Consider the following 20,011-nt stretch of genomic DNA (forward strand, 5'->3'; position numbering starts at 1 on the left):
TTACTGTTCTACACGTGCATAATATTTTATTATGAAAACATAATAAATGTCATCTATTGTGCGTAAAAACGTTCTTATAATATTACTTCATTATCTTTCACAAAAATTTCATTCGACAATTCTTACACTAGTTACCCCCACGTCAAAAACGAAATTCGAAATATTCTATATATATTTCGTGTAATATATTTTGAAATAAACAAACTTACCTTGAAAAATAAGGATTATTCGGGATAAAGAATTTATTTCATTTTTGGATAGGAGTATTAATGATTCTTCGTGTCGGGCAGGTGATAATCTAAGAAAAAAGAACAAAAATATTAAGAGAAAGAAACAAAATTAAATATCTATTTTTTTTGTTCTTGTTAAAACAAATTTGTGTGTGTGTTGTGTGTGTGTGTGTATACATGCGTAAGATTCTAGTACGTATTTGGAATTATTGGCATTTTCTCTATAAACCAACTTTGTTGAAAATAGATACGAACACTTCGTCGCGTTACGGGGCGTGGGAGGGGGGGGAGGCGGTTGGCGGGGAAGAAAAGATGTAATAAATTATCTTTAGGACGTTTGAATTTGATGATGATCTTACGTTTTTTCTTTTGGTTTTTTTTTTTTGGTTATTTTTTTTTTTTTTTATTCGAAAATAGGTCAGTAACTGGAGATGGTATTTTAATGGACGACCACGTTTCTTCGATCGGTGCGAGTACAACGATGGTAATCAAAATTGCAAGAAAAACGATGATTACTACGACGTAGATGCCTAGAATAAGTTTTCTCAGACCGGCTCGCTGAAACATAGAAGAAAAACGGGGGTTGAGAAAAAAAATATCTAATGAAATTAAATAAGAAACCAAAGAGAAAAATGTTAACAACAACAACAGCTGTGACAAATGATTACGTTCTCGTTATACATGATTAAGAATTATATTATATTGTCGTGGGTTTTGAAATAATGAGCTTACGGGTGCTTCCATTCTCGTATCCGAGCTCGTCATTTGTCCACGTGGACTCATGTCTTTCATGGGAAATGAATCCCCCCTCTGGGAGGATTCTCTATCTGGCGCATAACCCAGGAACTGAAAGAATAATTATTACGCCTTGAGAATTTAAATGTAGTAAAAAGATAAAAAAAAAATAACTTAAAAAGAAATTACGCGCTTCCCGATGGTTGTACAGTTCGACATTATCTTTTTTGTAATTTTTGTTTAACCGAATTAATTTGATTTATTCAAATTTTGATAGATATAATAATCCCGATATAATACAAGATATAATTGTTTATATATTTTTTACTTACGGTTAATATCACGTGAGTTAATACGTGAAATATGACATAAGCTACCAAAATCCAATCGACCCAATCCGGAAGTTTGGCCTTGCTCAATCGTACGGCAAAAAATAATGCTACGACTGCGAAAAATAATAAATTCACCCAATGCGTTCGAATCGGCAATTTATTATGTCGATTCGAAAAAAATAAAAAAAAAGAAAAAAACAACAAAAAATTGACATATAAAAGATTTAACGCAAACGTGGGAAGGTATGAGAATAGGGGGCTGGGTAATTTGCTGATAGTTTTGAGAAAGTTGGGTATAGGGGTAGGGGAAAGGGAAACTAGTTAACGTCTGAGTAAAACGAATTGAAATTCAAAACTTACTCGCGCAAATCTGTGCAGCATTACCGATGAACCAGTGCGTCCAATTGAAAGTTTGACGCCTAGGTGCATTCGGTTCGGGCCTCATAGCCGCTATGAATGATTGTATGAACATAAAAGCGTCGTGGCCATCCGAAGGAAGCGTGGAAAGTTTCTGTACTCCACGTGCCTAGCTCGACGAATATAACGACGATAGCAATCAACGTCAGTATACAGGTAATGCTATTCATAAGGTGTGCCACTTGAAATAAGAAAAAATAAATTTCATTTATTTCAACATTCGTCGTTATGAAACATAAACGTCGTGGCCAATCCGAAGGAAGCGTGGAAGTTTCTGTACTCCACGTGCCTAGCTCGACGAATATAACGACGATAGCAATCAACGTCAGTATACAGGTAATGCTATTCAATAAGGTGTGCCACTTGAAAATAAGAAAAATAAATTTCATTTATTTCAACATTCGTTCGTTATTAATATTTCCAAAGTAAACAATTATTATAACAATTATTATTTTATTCTATATATATTGCATGTACAAATTGTATGTATATTTTAATAATACAACAATATATTATTTTAATTATAAGACAATAAATTGAGGAACTTTTAAATAATTGAAAAATATACTTACGGCAAACCAATGATCCTATTCCACACCATTCTCGAATGTACCCAAGTTGTTTGTAATATCTTGCTAAAAGTATAGCAACAGAGGTTGTACCCATCCATGCTACGATCATTAAGGAACCATGAATATGAATCAACATGTTATTCGACACCGTGAATGAACCAACATCGGACAACAATTTTGCTTCTCCTGTGGAATCACGAAGCAGGTCGTGATATCCAATACCGTTGGCTAAAACAACAACAACAAACAAACTAACTAACAGAGTAACGTAACACACAATACAAGCCTAGCGAAGAATGAGATATTCAAGAACGCATGAATTAACGAAACTGTTAAGAAGAACACGAAACACGCGTGTTTAAGATGAATATTTTTGTCGCGTCAAACAAATGTTTGATGGCATTATTGGTAAAAGAAAAAATTGAATTATGTACCTCCCAACTCGCCGCCTTGAGCTAACAAAAGATAATATGGCTTATTGACGAGATCAAATTTGTGACCCTCGGCTACGGTTATCTTGTCTCTCCAAAATTTGCAATTTATCTGATCCTCGATCGACGAGGCCGATTCCAATTGTACCGAACCTTGTTGCTGTAAAATAAAAAAGATAAAATTAAAAAGAAGAAAAGAAAAAAAACAAATGTCGCAATCGTAAGAAAGCCAATAAAAAAAAAAAGCAAGAAAAAAACGACGAAAAATATCGTCAAATTAATTTTAACCCGCGTTATTAATTTCGCGGATATATTAATTAAACGGCAACGGCTTCTAAATGAAGATTATTAATTATGGTAAAATTATTACCAATCTGTGTCGCTCGTTACGCTTGTTAGGAGTATTCCATGACGTGTATAATTTGATATCATTTCCATCGTTTGTACATTCCACCACACTGTCGTCATCCTGTACGCGTAATAAATAAAATAAAACGTATTTTTTATTGTATGATATTGATGATGCTCCGATTGTTTGGTTTTTCTATTTCAAAATCAATTTCCCAATTACCATTTTATTATTTTCCGATAATCCAACTGCAACGTATTTTCCTTTCCTTCCTTGCATCTCGAAAAGATATCTGTCTCCGCGTACTAACACGGATACAGCAATTTTACAATTCTTTGTTTGCAGACAACCGTCGGGCAATCCGAAACAATTCTTTGTCTCGCTGCATCCCTCATAAAATAATATGATGATCATAATTCAAAACAAACGTCATTATTTCATTTCTTTTTTTATATCATGCAACTTACTACCAGCCCCCATGCATTATTATTATTATTATTCGAGAATTATAATATTTTTTGTCTCGTTGCACCCCTTGAATCCCCATCCTATAAACTATTCATCAATGAACCATACTATTACTATACCTAAACTTTATCCAGTTAATATACGAAAACTACACTATAATATCATTCCAAACTAATTAAAGAGATGAAAAATGCAAAAATATGATAATCCTAATTGAAAGAGAGAGTAAATTTTATTTTTCATTTTTTTTTATATATCATGCAACTTACTACCAGCCCCCCATGCATATTATTTATTTTATATTCAAGAATCTATTAGATCATTTTTATTCGTTTGTAAAAACTAAAGAAAATGTAATTCGAATACTCGTAAATATTTGTAAAAAGGGATTCATTCTTATCTTGAATTACTTTACAACGGGCATAATAAAAGCAAACACAGATAAGCATTTCGTTTCATTATCATCATCATTATCATAATAATAATATACGCATCTCACAATAATATTCTCTCAAAGTAATAATAAAGTTTTACAGGTAATCTTAGACTTTAGTTAGGATCAGCTGATTGAAGAGAATGCATCGCATGAACGGATTAGAAACGTTGGATAAACCCAAAGAGACAATCGGCAAACTTTCTGCTATATATATATATATACATACATATATATATATACATATATATATGTATGCAAGATAGAACAAACTGTTCTATAATTCTACTTCGTTTAATCCACTATCTCTTACTATTACAAAGTAAAATAGGAAAAGTGGATGGTAGGAAGATAGTATGAAAGCCAACGAAATAGTTTAACGGAAGGTAAATACGATGAAGTGGTGGGGCGGGGTGGGGTGGGTGGGGGAGGGGTTAGGACGCTAATGCTAAAGATATAAACAAAGAACGACTAGAACATCGACTAATTATGCAAGCGCAAATAGGCTATTTCTATCCCCAACCACCCCTTCAGCCTATTTTTTTCTCTTAAGATGCGATGCAAAATGAAAATAAGTACATGTAGACATAATAAATCCAGGATTGTTGATACCTGTATTCCCTTTCTCTCTCTCTCTCTCTCTCTCTCGTAGTTATTTAATTTGAACTCATCATTTTCATTATATATTTCTCGTCTTTCTATACGCTCCGGGACTATCACTGGAAAGTATAAAAATGCAAAACACTGGAGAAGATACTTGGATTCCCCCCGAGACAACTCTTAAAACGATTTGACTAACCACTCGTGTTGGTTAAATATGTTTAAACGCTACTTCAAATTATTTATATTAACGTTTAAATTGCTATTATTATTATTATTATTATTATTATTATTTTTATATCGTAAATATTAATCAAGTAATTACAACAAAACATCCGTGAATCTAGTGTTAAAAAGTTGAAATAATATTTAATGATAAATATATTTCGTATAAAAATAATAGAATTTTGCGAATGAATCGATATTCGATGCAAGTGATTGGGAAAAAAAAAAGAAATGAAAATAAAAAGAACCCTAACCTTTTCGTCGTCCCTTGGATGATAATACGGTGGTGTGGTTGTTCTCAAGGTCGTCGAGGATGTCGACGATGTTAAAACATCGATGGATCGTTTAAGAACGGTAACCTTCGGTGACTCAACACCAACCCAATACGTGGCGTAATCCTGAGCGAAGGTAGAACTATCACAGAAAGCAATTTAAATGACGTTAATCAGCTGACAGAGAAGATGGGAAATACCGAAATCGTTGAATATGGATTTATGTGCTATATCTTGATATACCAATGACGTTTAACGCATTCCTTCCAAGTATGTCCTCTTGAATATCAAGAGATAGTACGACGTAACAAGTGTGACTCATTTGCCATGGAAAATTCTATACGATTATTCAAATATTTCAAATATTTTTCAATGAAAATATAATGTGTAATACAAATAATTATATTTATGATTTCAACGAGATTTCATTAAATATATTCTAAATGATATTTCAAAACTTATTTAAATATAATGTTACCTTTATACTGAGGCAATGCAATGCAATGCAATTGAATTCGAGATCATAAACGATAACTAAATTATTTCAAATATTGTTGGTAAAGAAAAATTATCGTACTTTATACGCGAACTAAACAAAATGTTACAAAAATTGGAAATATTATTAGGAAACTTAGTTAAATCAAATGGTACCCTCATATTGAGACAGTGCAATAAAATAGAACTCGAAATCATATACGATAAGTTAATTATTTCAAACATTTTTCAACAAATTAAATAATCATATTTTATACGAACTGAATGTAAAATGTTACAAAATTCTGAATATTATTTGCAAACTTACTTAAATATAATGGTACCCTCATACTGTGGCGGTGCGATCCAATCGAACTCTAAATTATGTTTTTTTTCTTTACTAGTATGCGTTACAGCGTTCTGTACAAAAAAACATTCAAATAAAATATCCCATAAAGCTAATAAATTATAAATGAAAATATCATTCCAACAACTAAATCGAAAGATTCGAAATGAATAATTGATTATATACGTACGTTAACACCAGTTGTACATTCAACGAACTTGGCATTATCGGGCAAGTTGTTGAACTCGCCAATCAATTCGCCGCTTTCAACGTCTCTAGCAAGGATGAAGAAACCTTGATAAGCAAGTCCTTGAGGGCTTCCAAGAATAAGCCGAACTCTGCCCTGTCCCGCGGCCGGTAATACTTGATAAGGTGGATACGAACTTTGAATTTGGCCACCACTGTGCTTAGGTGTCAAATCGATGCAAGTCTTTAGTGGTGCACCACTCGAGAAACCATTAATCTTTTCGATTATGGTTAAGGTAACCAATACCAAAATTAAATTCACGTCTGCGAACACTAATTCATTTGTAATAGAACAATTCAGGTGTTAACAGAAAACAGTGTTTCATTTATGTTAGAAGAAACTTCAATAAATCAATCAAAAAATTGATTATTATTGCAAATACGTAGGTAAAGCCCCCTCGGTTGGCCAGGCCCCCTCTATGGCCACTTTATGCCACAACAGTGATTATAAATTATATGCTGATGTGCACATGGTGACAGTTTAAAAAAAAAAATTCTAATTTTAAAATATCATTGAAAGTAATTCGGATTATTTTAAAAATATATTTAAAAACAAAAAAAATAAAGTTGTGCAAGACTTCTGTTTTTGGATGGTTTCTTGTTAAGTAAGGTAAGGATACTGTGATTTTTATTAACCTATATTTCATTTTTGACAATAGCAACCAAATATTTTTTTTTTCTGCAATTAACATAGCTTAAAATTATTATAAAATTGAAAATTAAGTGATTTTTAATTATTCTCCATTAAAAATATGGTGGCCAAGCATGGAGACAGTATTATTGCCTCTGTTTTTATCATTAGCCAACTTATGGCTATTCGCTTTGAGTTATATATATTGTACATAAAGTATTCAACTAGTTTTTTTAATACTAATGAGTAATTAATTTTTTGACACGAGTTTTGATTATTCAATTTTGATTTATTTATAAATTAGTTATATTAATTATTTATTTTAAATAGGAAACATGGCCAAATGGGGGACATGCGTGGCCAAAAGAGGGAGAAAGTTGGCTAAAAATAGGGACATTGCAAATCTATGTTTTTTTTAATTTATTATTAAAATATTTATGAATAATTTGTCTTTTCTTTTTTATTCAAAGCTGAAGCTCAATACAGGTTAAACCATTAGTTTAGATGTAAGTTATTTTATTGAATGAATATAATTTTTCTAAAAAAGAAACGGCTTAACTGGCCAACCGGGGGCTTTTACCTTATATATATATATATAATTAATTTTCTAAAAATTGAAAAATAAAGTTACATATTAATAAAAAAAACTGGTGTGTGTACTTATGTACGCACGTAAGAAGTTATACTTCTTTGCCGTACCAAAACGAATATAACCTCAATACCTCAAAAAAACCTTCAACAAAAATTTCAAAGAAAAAAAATAACTTAAAAAACATAATATTTTATTATATATATTATAAAAAATAAAAAAAGAAAAAAAATATGAAAATATAGATATCAGTCCATACAAATAAGAGAGATATATCGAATAATTTCACGCGTCAACAGCCATGGCGCGGTTACAGCATTAGTTCTCGCTTCGATCATTTAAGTCAAGCAGCGCTGCGTACGATTATATTTGGATGGGTGACCTGCTTGAGAAAAAAAGGGGGAAGAAGAAGAGAAGACAACTTCATGCTGTATACTTGAAATCGCTTTGCCGCTCGTCGTAAATACCGACAAACTTCATGGTGTCGTTTTTCCAGACGCTGGAACAAAATCACTCCCCATTAAATTTTCCCCAACGCGCCAAAAGAAGTATAACTTCAATAAATAAAAAATATCTCTTAGAGAATATACATTTTCTTGCCTTTTTTTGTTTTTATTTGTCAGTATAGTATCCCTTTCTTTTAGCTATACCATAATCAAAGTTAGCTACGAATAAACACGTGCATTCATACACACACACACATAGACGCGTGCATATACCAAGTTATAGAGAGATGCAATAGTATCGTGTTTTCTCGCGACTCGTTTACACAATCTAGACACTCGTTTTAAAATGGTATACGTGGGTCAAACGGCGTTTGTAATTACGTAAAGGGGCCGGGTTGCTTTGCAAAGAAGGAATTTCAAAAGCTACTGGCACTCTTTGCATTTAGGTATGTTCAAGCAATGCCAAGGGAAATGTGAACTGGTGGTAGGTAGGCCGTGTAATCAAACTCAGCTACGCTTTTTTGCGTAGGTGAAAAGTCAGATTCTCTTTCATTTTTTCCTTTTCTTTCTTCTTTTTTTTTTTTCTTGTTTTTCGTGCGTGGGTCGCATCTTCCAAGCTAACAAAACGAAACCAAAAGAAAAAAGGAAGAAAAAACTTACATTCAACTCTTTCATACGACTTTACTGTTACAAAACGTGCGCATACCTTTACATTTATCTCTGTGTGTGTGTGTATAAAGGTAGAAGGGCAGCAGAACATATAGAGTAATTTTCAGTTCATCGTTGTATGAACGATTGTCAACTATATGTAGGGGAAAAACGTCAAATTACTGTGTCACGTTGGAAAGAAAAGAATAAAAAAAAGGAAAGAAAAGAAGGAACGAGTAAAAAGGTAGAAAAGTGTAAAGAAAAAAAGGGCCAAAGAAAAGAAAAGAAAAGGAAAATACCGAACGAAAAGATGGAAAAAGATCGGAGTAGGTTAAAGTACTTTTTAAAAAAAAGAAAAAAAAAAGAAAAGAAAGAAAAAATAAAAATAAAAAAGTAGAAAAAAAATGGCTTGGAACTTTTCCTCGCCGTATGTATAATACTTCATTCGCAATATGTCAAAATTATAACCGCGAGCTATAATAATTAATAGTTTCCGCGGTTGTTCGAATTTTTTTTTTTTTTAGCATAGAGGGTGAGTTAAAAAAAGATAAAAGGGGAAAAAAATTGGGAAAAACCGAACGTAAAAATGAACGAGGTAAATCGTAAACGTGTTCAATTCGAAATACGCCTGATTATGGATACGAGAATAATCCTCACAAATTTTTCACAAATTTTTCACGAATTAAACAACAAAAAAATTCACTGTAGAATTCTACGATCGATAAAATCTTTTCTGTTTCTTTTTTTTTTTTTTTCGTCGTCGTTCATAGGAGACGTAATTTCTTTCGTAACTTTTTTTTTTGCATTTAAAAACAACAAAAGGTACCGTTATCATCACGGTTCGAAAGTAATTAACAAAAAAAAAAAGAAAAAAAAAGAGAAATATAAATTCTCCAGTCAAAGGAATTAGATTGCAAATTACATTGTAACGGATAAGGCAACATTTATCCTTTGTAAAAAAAAATACATAGAATTATTTATATATCTAATACGTAACGCTATTATTTTTCGCGATAAAGAATTACAATAAATAATACATATATCGCGTATTACACGATTGAATTGCCAATGAAATCACAACGGAATAAATAAGCAATTTGATCTCGCAACGAGGAGGATTAAAATACTCTATCGTTTAAAAATAAAAACGATACGAGAGATATAAATATAATTACGAAAAAAACCAAGTAAATAAATTAAAAGAACAAAATATCAAATAGAATGAACAAACCTCAAATCTATATATATATATATATATACATATATATATATTTATAAAAATTATTAAAATTAAATTAAATTAAAATTAATAAAAAAAAATGAAAATAAATTAAATTAAAAATTAAATATTAATAAAAATATAAATGTAATATATATATTAATTAAATCAGTTTAATTCAATTAATCTAAAACAAAGAGTACCTTTTAGTTTCTCGATAAAGTTAACACATCGTGAAAAAAGAAAATCGTATCAAACTGCAAGTAAGGATAATTAATGCCATGTGAGATTTATTTCCTCGTTACCGATGTTATTTTTTTGTTTGTTTTTTTTTTATCCGTCTATTTATCTATCTTTCTCTCTCCGAATAGGACAAACACATTTTTATCTTACACAAATACACACACACGCGCGACACATATGAAAAAGGATGGAAAAGATCTGGCAACAAGTTTTTCTCATCTTCCGCATTAATTCCATTGAATGGAATCAAACACCGGACATTTGTGTTAACAAGGACTATTAGTATGAAGATATTAGTCAGGCTAATTTATTATTAATTTTATTCGACTTTCGATAATCAACGTTTACCGTACTATTTCCTAAATTTCATTCTGTCATTTTCTTCTTCTTCTTCTTCCCGTCGTGTTGCCATCATTCTTATTCAACAACGAACGTTGATAAAAAAAAAAAAAACAAAGAGAAAGACAAAGAAGAAGAGAAGAAGGTAAAAAAAAAAATAAAAAAATAGAAAGAGAGAAAAAAAAGAAAAAAATAGGTCGGTAGTTTTAGTTTCGTTAACAATCTCATCGTTTCGTGCAAGCACGAAGGAAAGTATGTAGCAAAATGCAGGGAATTTCTAGTGGACCGTGAGCTAGTCTCTTTTTCTCTCTCTCTCTCTCTCTCTCTCATCTCTCTTCATTCTCTCTCTCATTCTCTCTCTCATCTCTCTCTCTCTCTCTCTTCTGTAGTTAGCGAGTACAGGGAAATTCGATGGATTCTGCGAAACGAGTCGCGCGTGAAAGGTTTAATTGCATGGAAGGACAGTGAATAATTCGTTAGAAAAAAAAGAAATAAACAAAGAAAAAAAAAAGGAAAGAAGAAAGAAAGAAACGAGAAGGAAGGAAAAAGATATCGACGCAAAGATTAAACGAAAATAAAGAAAAAAAAAAGAAAAAAGAACCGGGACGAGAAAATGAGAAAATCATTAGACGCATAAGCGAGTGCATGCATAAAAATGCATATATGCATACGTGCGTGAAAATATCGATCGTTTATTTTAAAAGCGGATGTAAGTTTTGAATATGTTATTCTTTTCTTTTCTTTTTTTGTAAATGAGATATTACATAATTTGCGATTAATTCCATGCAAATTGAATTTTAATCATTGAACTAATTAATATTTAATATCTAATATGTCAATGTTTTCAAATGAAAATTGAACGATTAATGAAATTGCATAACTATTGATTATACGAGTTAAATGTAATTCCAATTTACCATAGACTCACCTGATTATTAAATATTTCATTTTTACTTTAGACAAAATGTAACTTTATCATTCGAAATATAAAACTGACCTGGGATACGTGCGATAAAATAAAAACAAAAAAGAAAAAAAAGGAAAAACGTAGACGGACGAAAGTTAGATAGAAAAAAGGGGGATGATAGAGTCGAAAGGTAGAAGCAAAAAAGGAAAAAGGGAAAAGGGGAAAACAAGGATAGGAATTACGTGTTAAGCACGAGTGCCGATCGATGTACCCCAGCTAGGAAAACTTGCAAACGCTTTGACAGGACTTTCGCATCTGTATCCGTTCTCCCAAGTTAACCGTTCACGCGATCTCTCACTTATACCTACACTCATACATGTATATATACATGTATATATATATTATATGATACATAAGGTAGTAGTAGATAGGTAGATAGGAGAACAATGTCAGGACAAGTTGGATTTATTCCCTCGATAGAATATAGAAGACAGGTGCGAGCTTCTCTTACTTTCAAAGAGGACAATCGAGGATACATGTGGGACCAGCAAAAAGGATATTACACGATTAAAAAGAAATACTTCTCCATGTAACATATATATATATGGATAAATGAGTAGGTGGTAGGTGGAAAGGGAAGTAAAGTTTGTGTATTTAAATATATAACTATAGTATATATAGAGTAATATAAGGTAAAAGCCCCCTCGGTTGGCCAGTTAAGCCGTTTCTTTTTAGAAAAATTATATTCATTCAATAAAATAACTTACATCTAAACTAATGGTTTAACCTGTAAGCTTGAGCTTTCAGCTTTGAATAAAATAAAGAAAATATTATATTATATATATATATTATTATAATTTATATATTTAATATATATTAATATATTTAATATATTTATATATATAATTATATATATTATTCATAAATATTTTAATAATAAATGAAAAAAAACATAGATTTGCAATGTCCCTATTTTTAGCCAACTTTCTCCCTCTTTTGGCCACGCATGTCCCCTCATTTGGTCATGTTTCCTATTTAAAATAAATATTAATTAATAACTAATTTATTAAATAAATCAAAATTGAATAATTCAAAACTCGTGTACAAAGAAATTAATTACTCATTAGTATTAAAAAAACTAGTTGAATACTTTATGTACAAATATATATAACCTCAAAGTGAATAGCCATAAGTTGGCTAATGATAAAAACAGAGGCAATAATACTGTCTCCATGCTTGGCCACCATATTTTTAATGGAGAATAATTAAAAATCACTTAACTTTCAATTTCTATAATAATTTTAAGCTATGTTAATTGCAGAAAAAAAAAATATTTGGTTGCTATTGTCAAAATGAAATATATAGGTTAATAAAAATCACAGTATCCTTACCTTACTTAACAAGAAACCATCCAAAAACAGAAGTCTTGCACAACTTTATTTTTTTTCGTTTTTAAATATTTTTAAAATAATCCGAATTACTTTCAATGATATTTTAAAATTAGAATTTTTTTTTTTTAAAACTGTCACCATGTGCACATCAGCATATAATTTATAATCACTGTTGTGGCATAAAGTGGCCAATAGAGGGGGCCTGGCCAACCGAGGGGGCTTTTACCTTATATAGTTATTTTTTCTTTCCCAAATGCTAAGAAGAAGACGTTAATGTTACCAATTTTAGAAGAATAAACAAAAAATTAAGTTTCAGTAATTATAACGATTAATTAATAATAATAATAATAATAATTTGATTGCTTGAATAAAACGAGACAATAGTTAAATTAAAAATGTTCATGCTCTAAAATGTATAATATAATTAAATTATTTATGTAAATGTAATAAACTGGTAATTAAATAGAATTTAATCTCTATTTTTAAAAATGTTCATGTTTGACGCGCTATAACTCCGAAATAACTGGTCGTACGGTTTCGACCATGAGGAACATTTTGTAGAGAATTTAATTTCCTTCAAAAGCTATAAGAAGGATTTTTCGAAAAAAATTTTTTTGACAGTGAAAAATTCAATTGAAACAAAGAAAAATTGTTTCCTGTGTTATTTAAATGGCAAATCGAATTTTTGAATGAGCTAAGCCGCTATTCGACTTAAAACCTTTTACCCAGCGGCAATATTTTTTATTTTCCATAAAGTATGAGATTTTCTGGTATAACAGATGAACAAAAAATATTGCCTAAAAATGAAACACCTTAATATATATATATATATATATATTATAATACTACTTTTACTATATTTATTACTATATAGTAATATAATATAACTAAGTTGTAAATAACAAAAAGTTTGCACTAAATTAATCACAAATTATGTAATATCCCATTTACAAAAAATATATATATATAAAAAAATAGATAGATGAATAGGTAATAGGTGGGGAGAGTATAAGTGAATGGATTTAACTATTATATAGTTAGAAGTAAAAAAAGATATATTGTATCAATAGAACATATACGTATATGTATGTATACGTAATATGTATGTATATGTATGAATGAATAAATTGGTAGATGGAGGGGCTAGCAAGTGGGTGGATTTAAACATCCATCTTTAACCCCTTCCCCCCACCTACTCCCTTTTCTTTTCCAACTGTTTTTTTACACGCGTGTAATTACATCACAATTACCACGAACATTATTCGCCATAATTTACGAGAAGGAAAAAATAAAACGCAAAGTAAGTAGGAGTGGATTGGGCGTTAGAAAATAATAGATAAATAAAACTGAGATTTTTCGCGTGTAAGAGAGAGAGAAAAAAAAAAGAATGAGAGAGTAAGGTCGAATGAGAAACCAATGAGAATGACAAAGAATGAATGAGAAAATCAGACAGAGAGAGAAAAAAAAAAACCAACAATGATTAATAATATTCTATATGCGTATAACTTATGTGCATTAAGAAAACATGAAAATGGTCTTATAATAAGAAGAAAAATATGACGACGTATGTAAGATACGTCGTATTTGATTCGTCATACTGTGATATTATGTCCAATAATTCAAATTCTTTATATATATATTACTCATTTGTATAATAATTACGTATAAGAGAAAATTGTGGTTTTTTTTCCTCCTTCGTAATCTAGGATAAATTTAAAAACTAATGCATAGAATGATTTGATTAACATGCGTCTCTATGTGTGTGTGTGTGTGTGTGTACATATGTGAAAAAGAGAAATCTCTGATCATCGTTATAAATACGTTTTTCTTTTCATTCTTATTAACTTTTACACTAATATATATTAATGTACGAAACATTTTCTACATGTATAAATTAGAAATAATTTATAAATTATTTCTTTTTTTTTTTCATTGTAAATATTGTTAATATTATATAATTATCTAAACAATATCTACATTTTAATTATATAACACGAAGACCGACCCATGAGAAAAAAGAAAGAACAATCTAATTATCAAGAAGATAATGATCGTTTGGAAAGGAAATTAAAAAAAAAGAAGAAAAAAAGAAATAGTCGAGGTCTTAAGACAACGTTGTTTAAATCTTAACAAATAATTTTATTCTTTCTCTTACCATATGATTATTCATTCTATTGTTCAATCGAACTAGTACAAGGCTTCTCAACTTCTCTTTTTCTCTCTCTCTCTCTCTCTCTTTCTAATCCTAATTCTGTCAACCGTTTTTCTCCATTAAGAACTATACACTAATTCGCAACAATTCGTCTTGATTAATGGGAACTCCCCATAATGACGTGCTCAAAAATTCTTCGGTATTGCACGTCATCGCGATTGTTACAAAATTTCTATTACATTCGTAACGTATCCTTCTTTCTTATAAATATAATATATTCACGCATATATATTATATCAATTTATTAAATATTAAATATATCGTAGAAGTATATCAACTTATGGTTAGATGAATTAACAAAAATAATTCAAATACTTTCGTAACATCTTACAAATGATTGACAGGTAAATTTATTTACGTTTACTGCAGGTACAATTTTTTTTGACGCAAGGGCAGAGGGGAGGGGTTGGGGGTATGGGGAAATTCGAAATTCGAGTGATTCGAAGTGATATTTATACTCTGGCTATGCTTCTTTCTCGATATTAGAATTCTATATATATATATATATAAGTATAAATTTTGTGTAGAATCGATATACGTCGCTGTCAAAGTTAACGCAAATCATTTGAAAAAAGTTGTTGGATCCCTTTGGGAAAAGGACGACACGTCGGTGGCACGATACGATCTTTTAAAGCACGATGTTTAGGGAATATGTCGTCGTGGTGACGACGGTGTGTCCTAGAAATTCCACGCTCGACTTCGATTTTTCTTCTCTACAGTATCTGTCTTTGAATCGGGTTGCACGAAAGCGCACGTTCCATTATCCTTATTCTCTCTCTCTCTCTCTCTCTCTCTTCTTTTTTTCTCTTTTCTTTTTTTTTTTACATTTTCGCGAACGCGATAACGCAAAGATAAAAAATTGATTACCCGACAGAAAGATTTTTCATTGGACAACATATATTATTGATATTAATCATGTAGATTATTTTGAAAACACGAGGCTGTATATATTTGTTCATAAATTATTTAATAACATATTTTATATTTTTTATTCTAATAATTTATATATTTATTAATTTTTTATTAATATATATTATATTTATATTATATATATTAATATATATTATATATTATAATTTATATATTTATTAATTTATATATTATTAATTTTTTTTTTTTTTCTTTAAAACCATATGTTGATTGCTTTGAACCAATACTACTATACCACTATTATAGAACTGTAATACTTTTATTTATGTATTATTTACTATTTTCTTTTTTTCTTTTTACATTTATCTACTTACTGTGCGTTACTACTAATATAATGATAAGTTAATAATAATTACATAATTTTCATTTTTCTTTTGTTTTATCTATACATTATATTGTACTTTACTGTAATTAATGGCCTTTAGGGAGCCTAGGCTCTAGGGTCAATAAAATATTATTAAATAAATAAATACAAATATATTATCTTTTTCATTTAAATTGATTTTAACAAAAGTATACCCCTAATTTTATTAACGCGTATAAATAATTAATCGTATATGATTAAATGAATTAATCAACAATGATAATATTTCATTAACAATATCCATCAAAGTTTCATTTTCAGGAACCGACGTTTTCTTCTTGCAGGCCCGGCTAAATCGACTTTTCCCGTGCCCTGTTTATTTTTTCTTTTTTTTTCCAGAATTTTTCTCTGATTTTTATAAGAACGGAGTTATTTTTTTCTTTTTTTGTCAAACTCCGACGTAATTATTTAACGCATGTTAGGGTGGTAACGGCTTATGCGAGTACTCGGCCATATTCGAGGCGTGAAAATGAGGGTTTTTTTTTTGTTGGTAAGTTTATTTGAAACGTCAAACACGTCAGCAAACGTCGAGGAGCCCGAGGACATGAATTTTTCAAACGAGCACATTGCTCGACAACTAAACCGAGTCTTTAATCGAGTGATTTCATAGTCGTTTCAATTCGTAGTTTCAATTCGAGTGGTTTCAACAACTTGAAAATATATTATTTTTTTCTTTCTTTCTTTTATTTCATTTCTTTAATCGACGAACCAACTTATAATATATTACTGCACAAATCGTTCAAACCAAATTAACTTTCGACGTAATTAATATTTTCCATTATTTATCGAATTATTTTGTCTGTTTTATTTCATTTCGTTTCGTTTCACTTATTTTCCTTTTTGTTCTAATTTAACAACCGTAATAAAACGCATCGGATAAATGCAATGTCATACTTTCATCGAAAAACATACACACACACACACACACGCGCGTTCTCTCTTCGGCCACTCTCTCGTTTCGTGAAAGGTGTATTCGATCATTTAACTGAAAGATAATCTCGAATACGATCGAGAATTCCTTTTACACGAATAAAAACATTTACGTTCATCGAAAATATATCAGCTTGGATAAATCAAGATTTGTATGCACGCTCGTGGTACACCATTCTGGTATTTCAAATTTCGCGGACTTGGCGTCCTACTACGAGGCTAGTTGGTCACGTGACTTATTTCAAACATATCAATGGTTCCCGCAATAATTTCGATTAAGTACCAAATAAATCAAATTTCGTCTAAATAAATATTATTCGTAACATTATTAAATATTATTCACAATCGATAATGAAATATCGTTTATAAGGGGAATACTAATTATAAGATAAAAATGATTAATTAAATTACTTCCGTGGAATCAAAAATAATTAACGTAAAAAGTAACCGAACCGAAAAGATAATAATTATATCTAGGAACATTATAACTATAATTAATAATAATAATATTAATGTTAGGATAAACGTAACAACGCCATAAAAATGCTCGTACACTTCAGAACATTCGTAGAAATTGAACTCGGTTCTATGTTCTATCAAGAATACCGTTAGCCATTTAAAATCGTAAATTCGAACGAAGGAAAGAAATATTTTTCAATCTGGCACGCTTGAGGTCACAATTACGATCGAAAAGAAACGAAAAGAAAAAAGAAATAAGAAATGACAAATTTACCATAAAAAAAAAAAAGGAGCGATAATTTGAATTTTCCATGATTGGCAAAATCGAGAGAAAGAAAGAAATAATAATAATAATAATAATAATAATGATTTGCCTATAAAAAGGCAAACTCGTGTTATCACGAGTATACTTATTTCTATCTCAATGTTCTATACAAAAAAAGAAAAAAAAAAAAAAGAAAATATACTTGAAATTTCAAAGAAAATAATAGTAATCGAAGGGGTGGAAGGAGGAAAAGTCGTCGAGGAAAAACCGTTTGGAAAAGATTATTTTTCAATGATCACGCTCTCGATCACGCTCGAATAAATTCGAATACAACTTCTTCTCGACGCCTTGTAACACGATTCTCGGTACTAGAAAGAGAAAAAAGTACGAGGATACATCGACGCTTCAACGAATCTTAACGCGAAGAAAGGGAAACAAGGTGGAAGCGTGGGGGGGGGGAGAAGAAAAAAACTGAAAAGTATTTCATCGCGCACGATAAACGTACAACCTTTCTCTCCGATGTTTTCGAACACAACGCGAAATATTATATAAACAAATATTTCTCAACCTGTTTTTTAATTCTTTTATTATTCTCATATGGGCGAACTAAAAGTTCATGCTTTTTTTTTTCATAATTAATATATCCAAAATTAAATTTTACCCAAAAAACAATCCGTCCCCATTGTGCAGCTTATAAAACACAATAAATATTTGTAATGCGATAAAAATGACTTACGGAACTTCATGATTCGAAGATAGCAGCTGGTTTTCACCGGTAAGTATGTCTCTTTCAATGTGAATGAAATAAAATATAAAGAAGAACCGTTGTGCGTGGAAAGAGAGTTGTTGAATCTGTCAGAAGTCAAATCCTTCGTAATGACACGAAAAATCCTACACCTAATCGGGCGTCCTTCCTTTCTTCCTTTTTATTTCCTTCAATATTTCGTCGTTGAAATTTCTTGAACACTTTGCGATTTGACTCTCTATACCACAAAGAAAGATTTCTTTTTATCGATTATAGAAATATCACCGATCGATGTGTATCCGACGTGCAGCAGCGTTAACTTTAGAAAACTGACATAAAACAATAACACTCAACGATATATTATACGAAATGATTTTTCCCGCCGGTTAAACTCGACAAGATGGCGAACATAATAACAATGAACCCAGAGCACGCCGTTTTCTTTTTCTTTCTATTTTCCTCTTCCTCCTCCTCTTCTTCTCCTTCTTCTTCTTCTTCTTCTCCTTCTTCTTCTTCTTCTTCCCTCCTCAGATTAAAAAAAAAAAAACAGAATGTCTATTCTTACATACGTAAACGTCTTTTTTTTGTAACTCTCTACAACGATATTTCCATTTTATTTTAATTCTCGATAATACTTCGATTATCGATTTATATATATCGTATTGAAATCGAAAAATATCGTCGTTAAGTTTTTGAATTAACACGCAGGATAATTAATTAATGTCCCACGGTGAATTGTAAACGCGCGTCTACGAAAAAGTTTTCTTTAGAATACGTTTGAATGAAAGACGAGAAATAGAGAGAAAGAAAAAGGATGGTGGGGGGGGGGCCCGTAGTGAAAGAAAGATAGAAGAGTGTGGTGGTGGGGTGGGGTGTGGGGAGGGGGGAAATAACGCGCTAAGATATGCGAGTATATTGAGAAAAGGAGTAGGGGGGGGGCGGGCAGTAGGATAACTCTTCCTCGTGTAATCTCTTTCGCACGTTCGTGCGATTTCGAATGGAATATAAATAGGATTTAGAAAAGTAAATAAGTATAACAAAAGAGAGAGAGAAAGAAAGAAAGAAAGAAAGAAAGAAAGAAAGAGAAAGAAAGATATAGCCACCGTTCGACGCGTCTAGAACCACACCTTGTCGGATACTGTGTACAGGGTATACACGAATCGAGTTGAAAGGCCTCCCGGCAGCCTGGACTGGATCAGGACCGTAACCACGAGTAACTGGTACCACCTGCTGCATACTCCTGCCATTTTATTCTTATTGATCGATCCATCGATCCACCATAGCGTAGACTTGACTGACGTTCTCTGCTAGTGACGCTCATTCTCGACCTATTTCTATTATACCATCACAATCTAATCGTATTCTCAATTTGAATTACAACTTAAACTTATAGAATCTAATCGAATCGAATGATTTGATTATATATCTCTTGATATATATATTATTAGAAAGAAATGAAATTATATTATTGATATTCGAATTTGTTTGGAAATTATGTTTAACAGATTAGGTTTGTCTAACGATTTATATACAAGTTTTGATAGGAATGATTATCGATCGAAT

At 30.8% G+C, this 20,011-nt stretch overlaps 1 protein-coding gene and 1 long non-coding RNA gene across 2 annotated transcripts; both read right to left on the bottom strand.

Moving 5' to 3' along the window:
• On the bottom strand, positions 1 to 18,958 carry LOC122514628 (putative ferric-chelate reductase 1 homolog). The gene is given in 15 exon segments (XM_043631562.1): positions 1 to 788; positions 963 to 1,076; positions 1,298 to 1,410; positions 1,658 to 1,771; positions 1,951 to 1,983; positions 1,986 to 2,076; positions 2,287 to 2,301; positions 2,303 to 2,514; positions 2,721 to 2,877; positions 3,088 to 3,186; positions 3,289 to 3,462; positions 5,047 to 5,206; positions 5,867 to 5,958; positions 6,075 to 6,394; positions 18,440 to 18,958. Coding segments are annotated over 15 exon segments (1,875 nt in total). The 5' UTR covers positions 18,450 to 18,958; the 3' UTR covers positions 1 to 617.
• Positions 18,959 to 19,775, bottom strand: LOC122514497. Its single transcript, XR_006303069.1, has 2 exons — positions 19,552 to 19,775; positions 18,959 to 19,197 (listed from the first exon to the last, which is right to left on the bottom strand). It is a non-coding gene; the product is annotated as an uncharacterized LOC122514497 (long non-coding RNA).
• Between the last annotated feature and the right edge of the window lie 236 nt (positions 19,776 to 20,011).

The sequence above is a fragment of the Polistes fuscatus genome, unplaced genomic scaffold, assembly GCF_010416935.1.
Source record: "Polistes fuscatus isolate 324 unplaced genomic scaffold, CU_Pfus_HIC Scaffold15, whole genome shotgun sequence".
Lineage (NCBI taxonomy): Eukaryota > Metazoa > Arthropoda > Insecta > Hymenoptera > Vespidae > Polistes > Polistes fuscatus.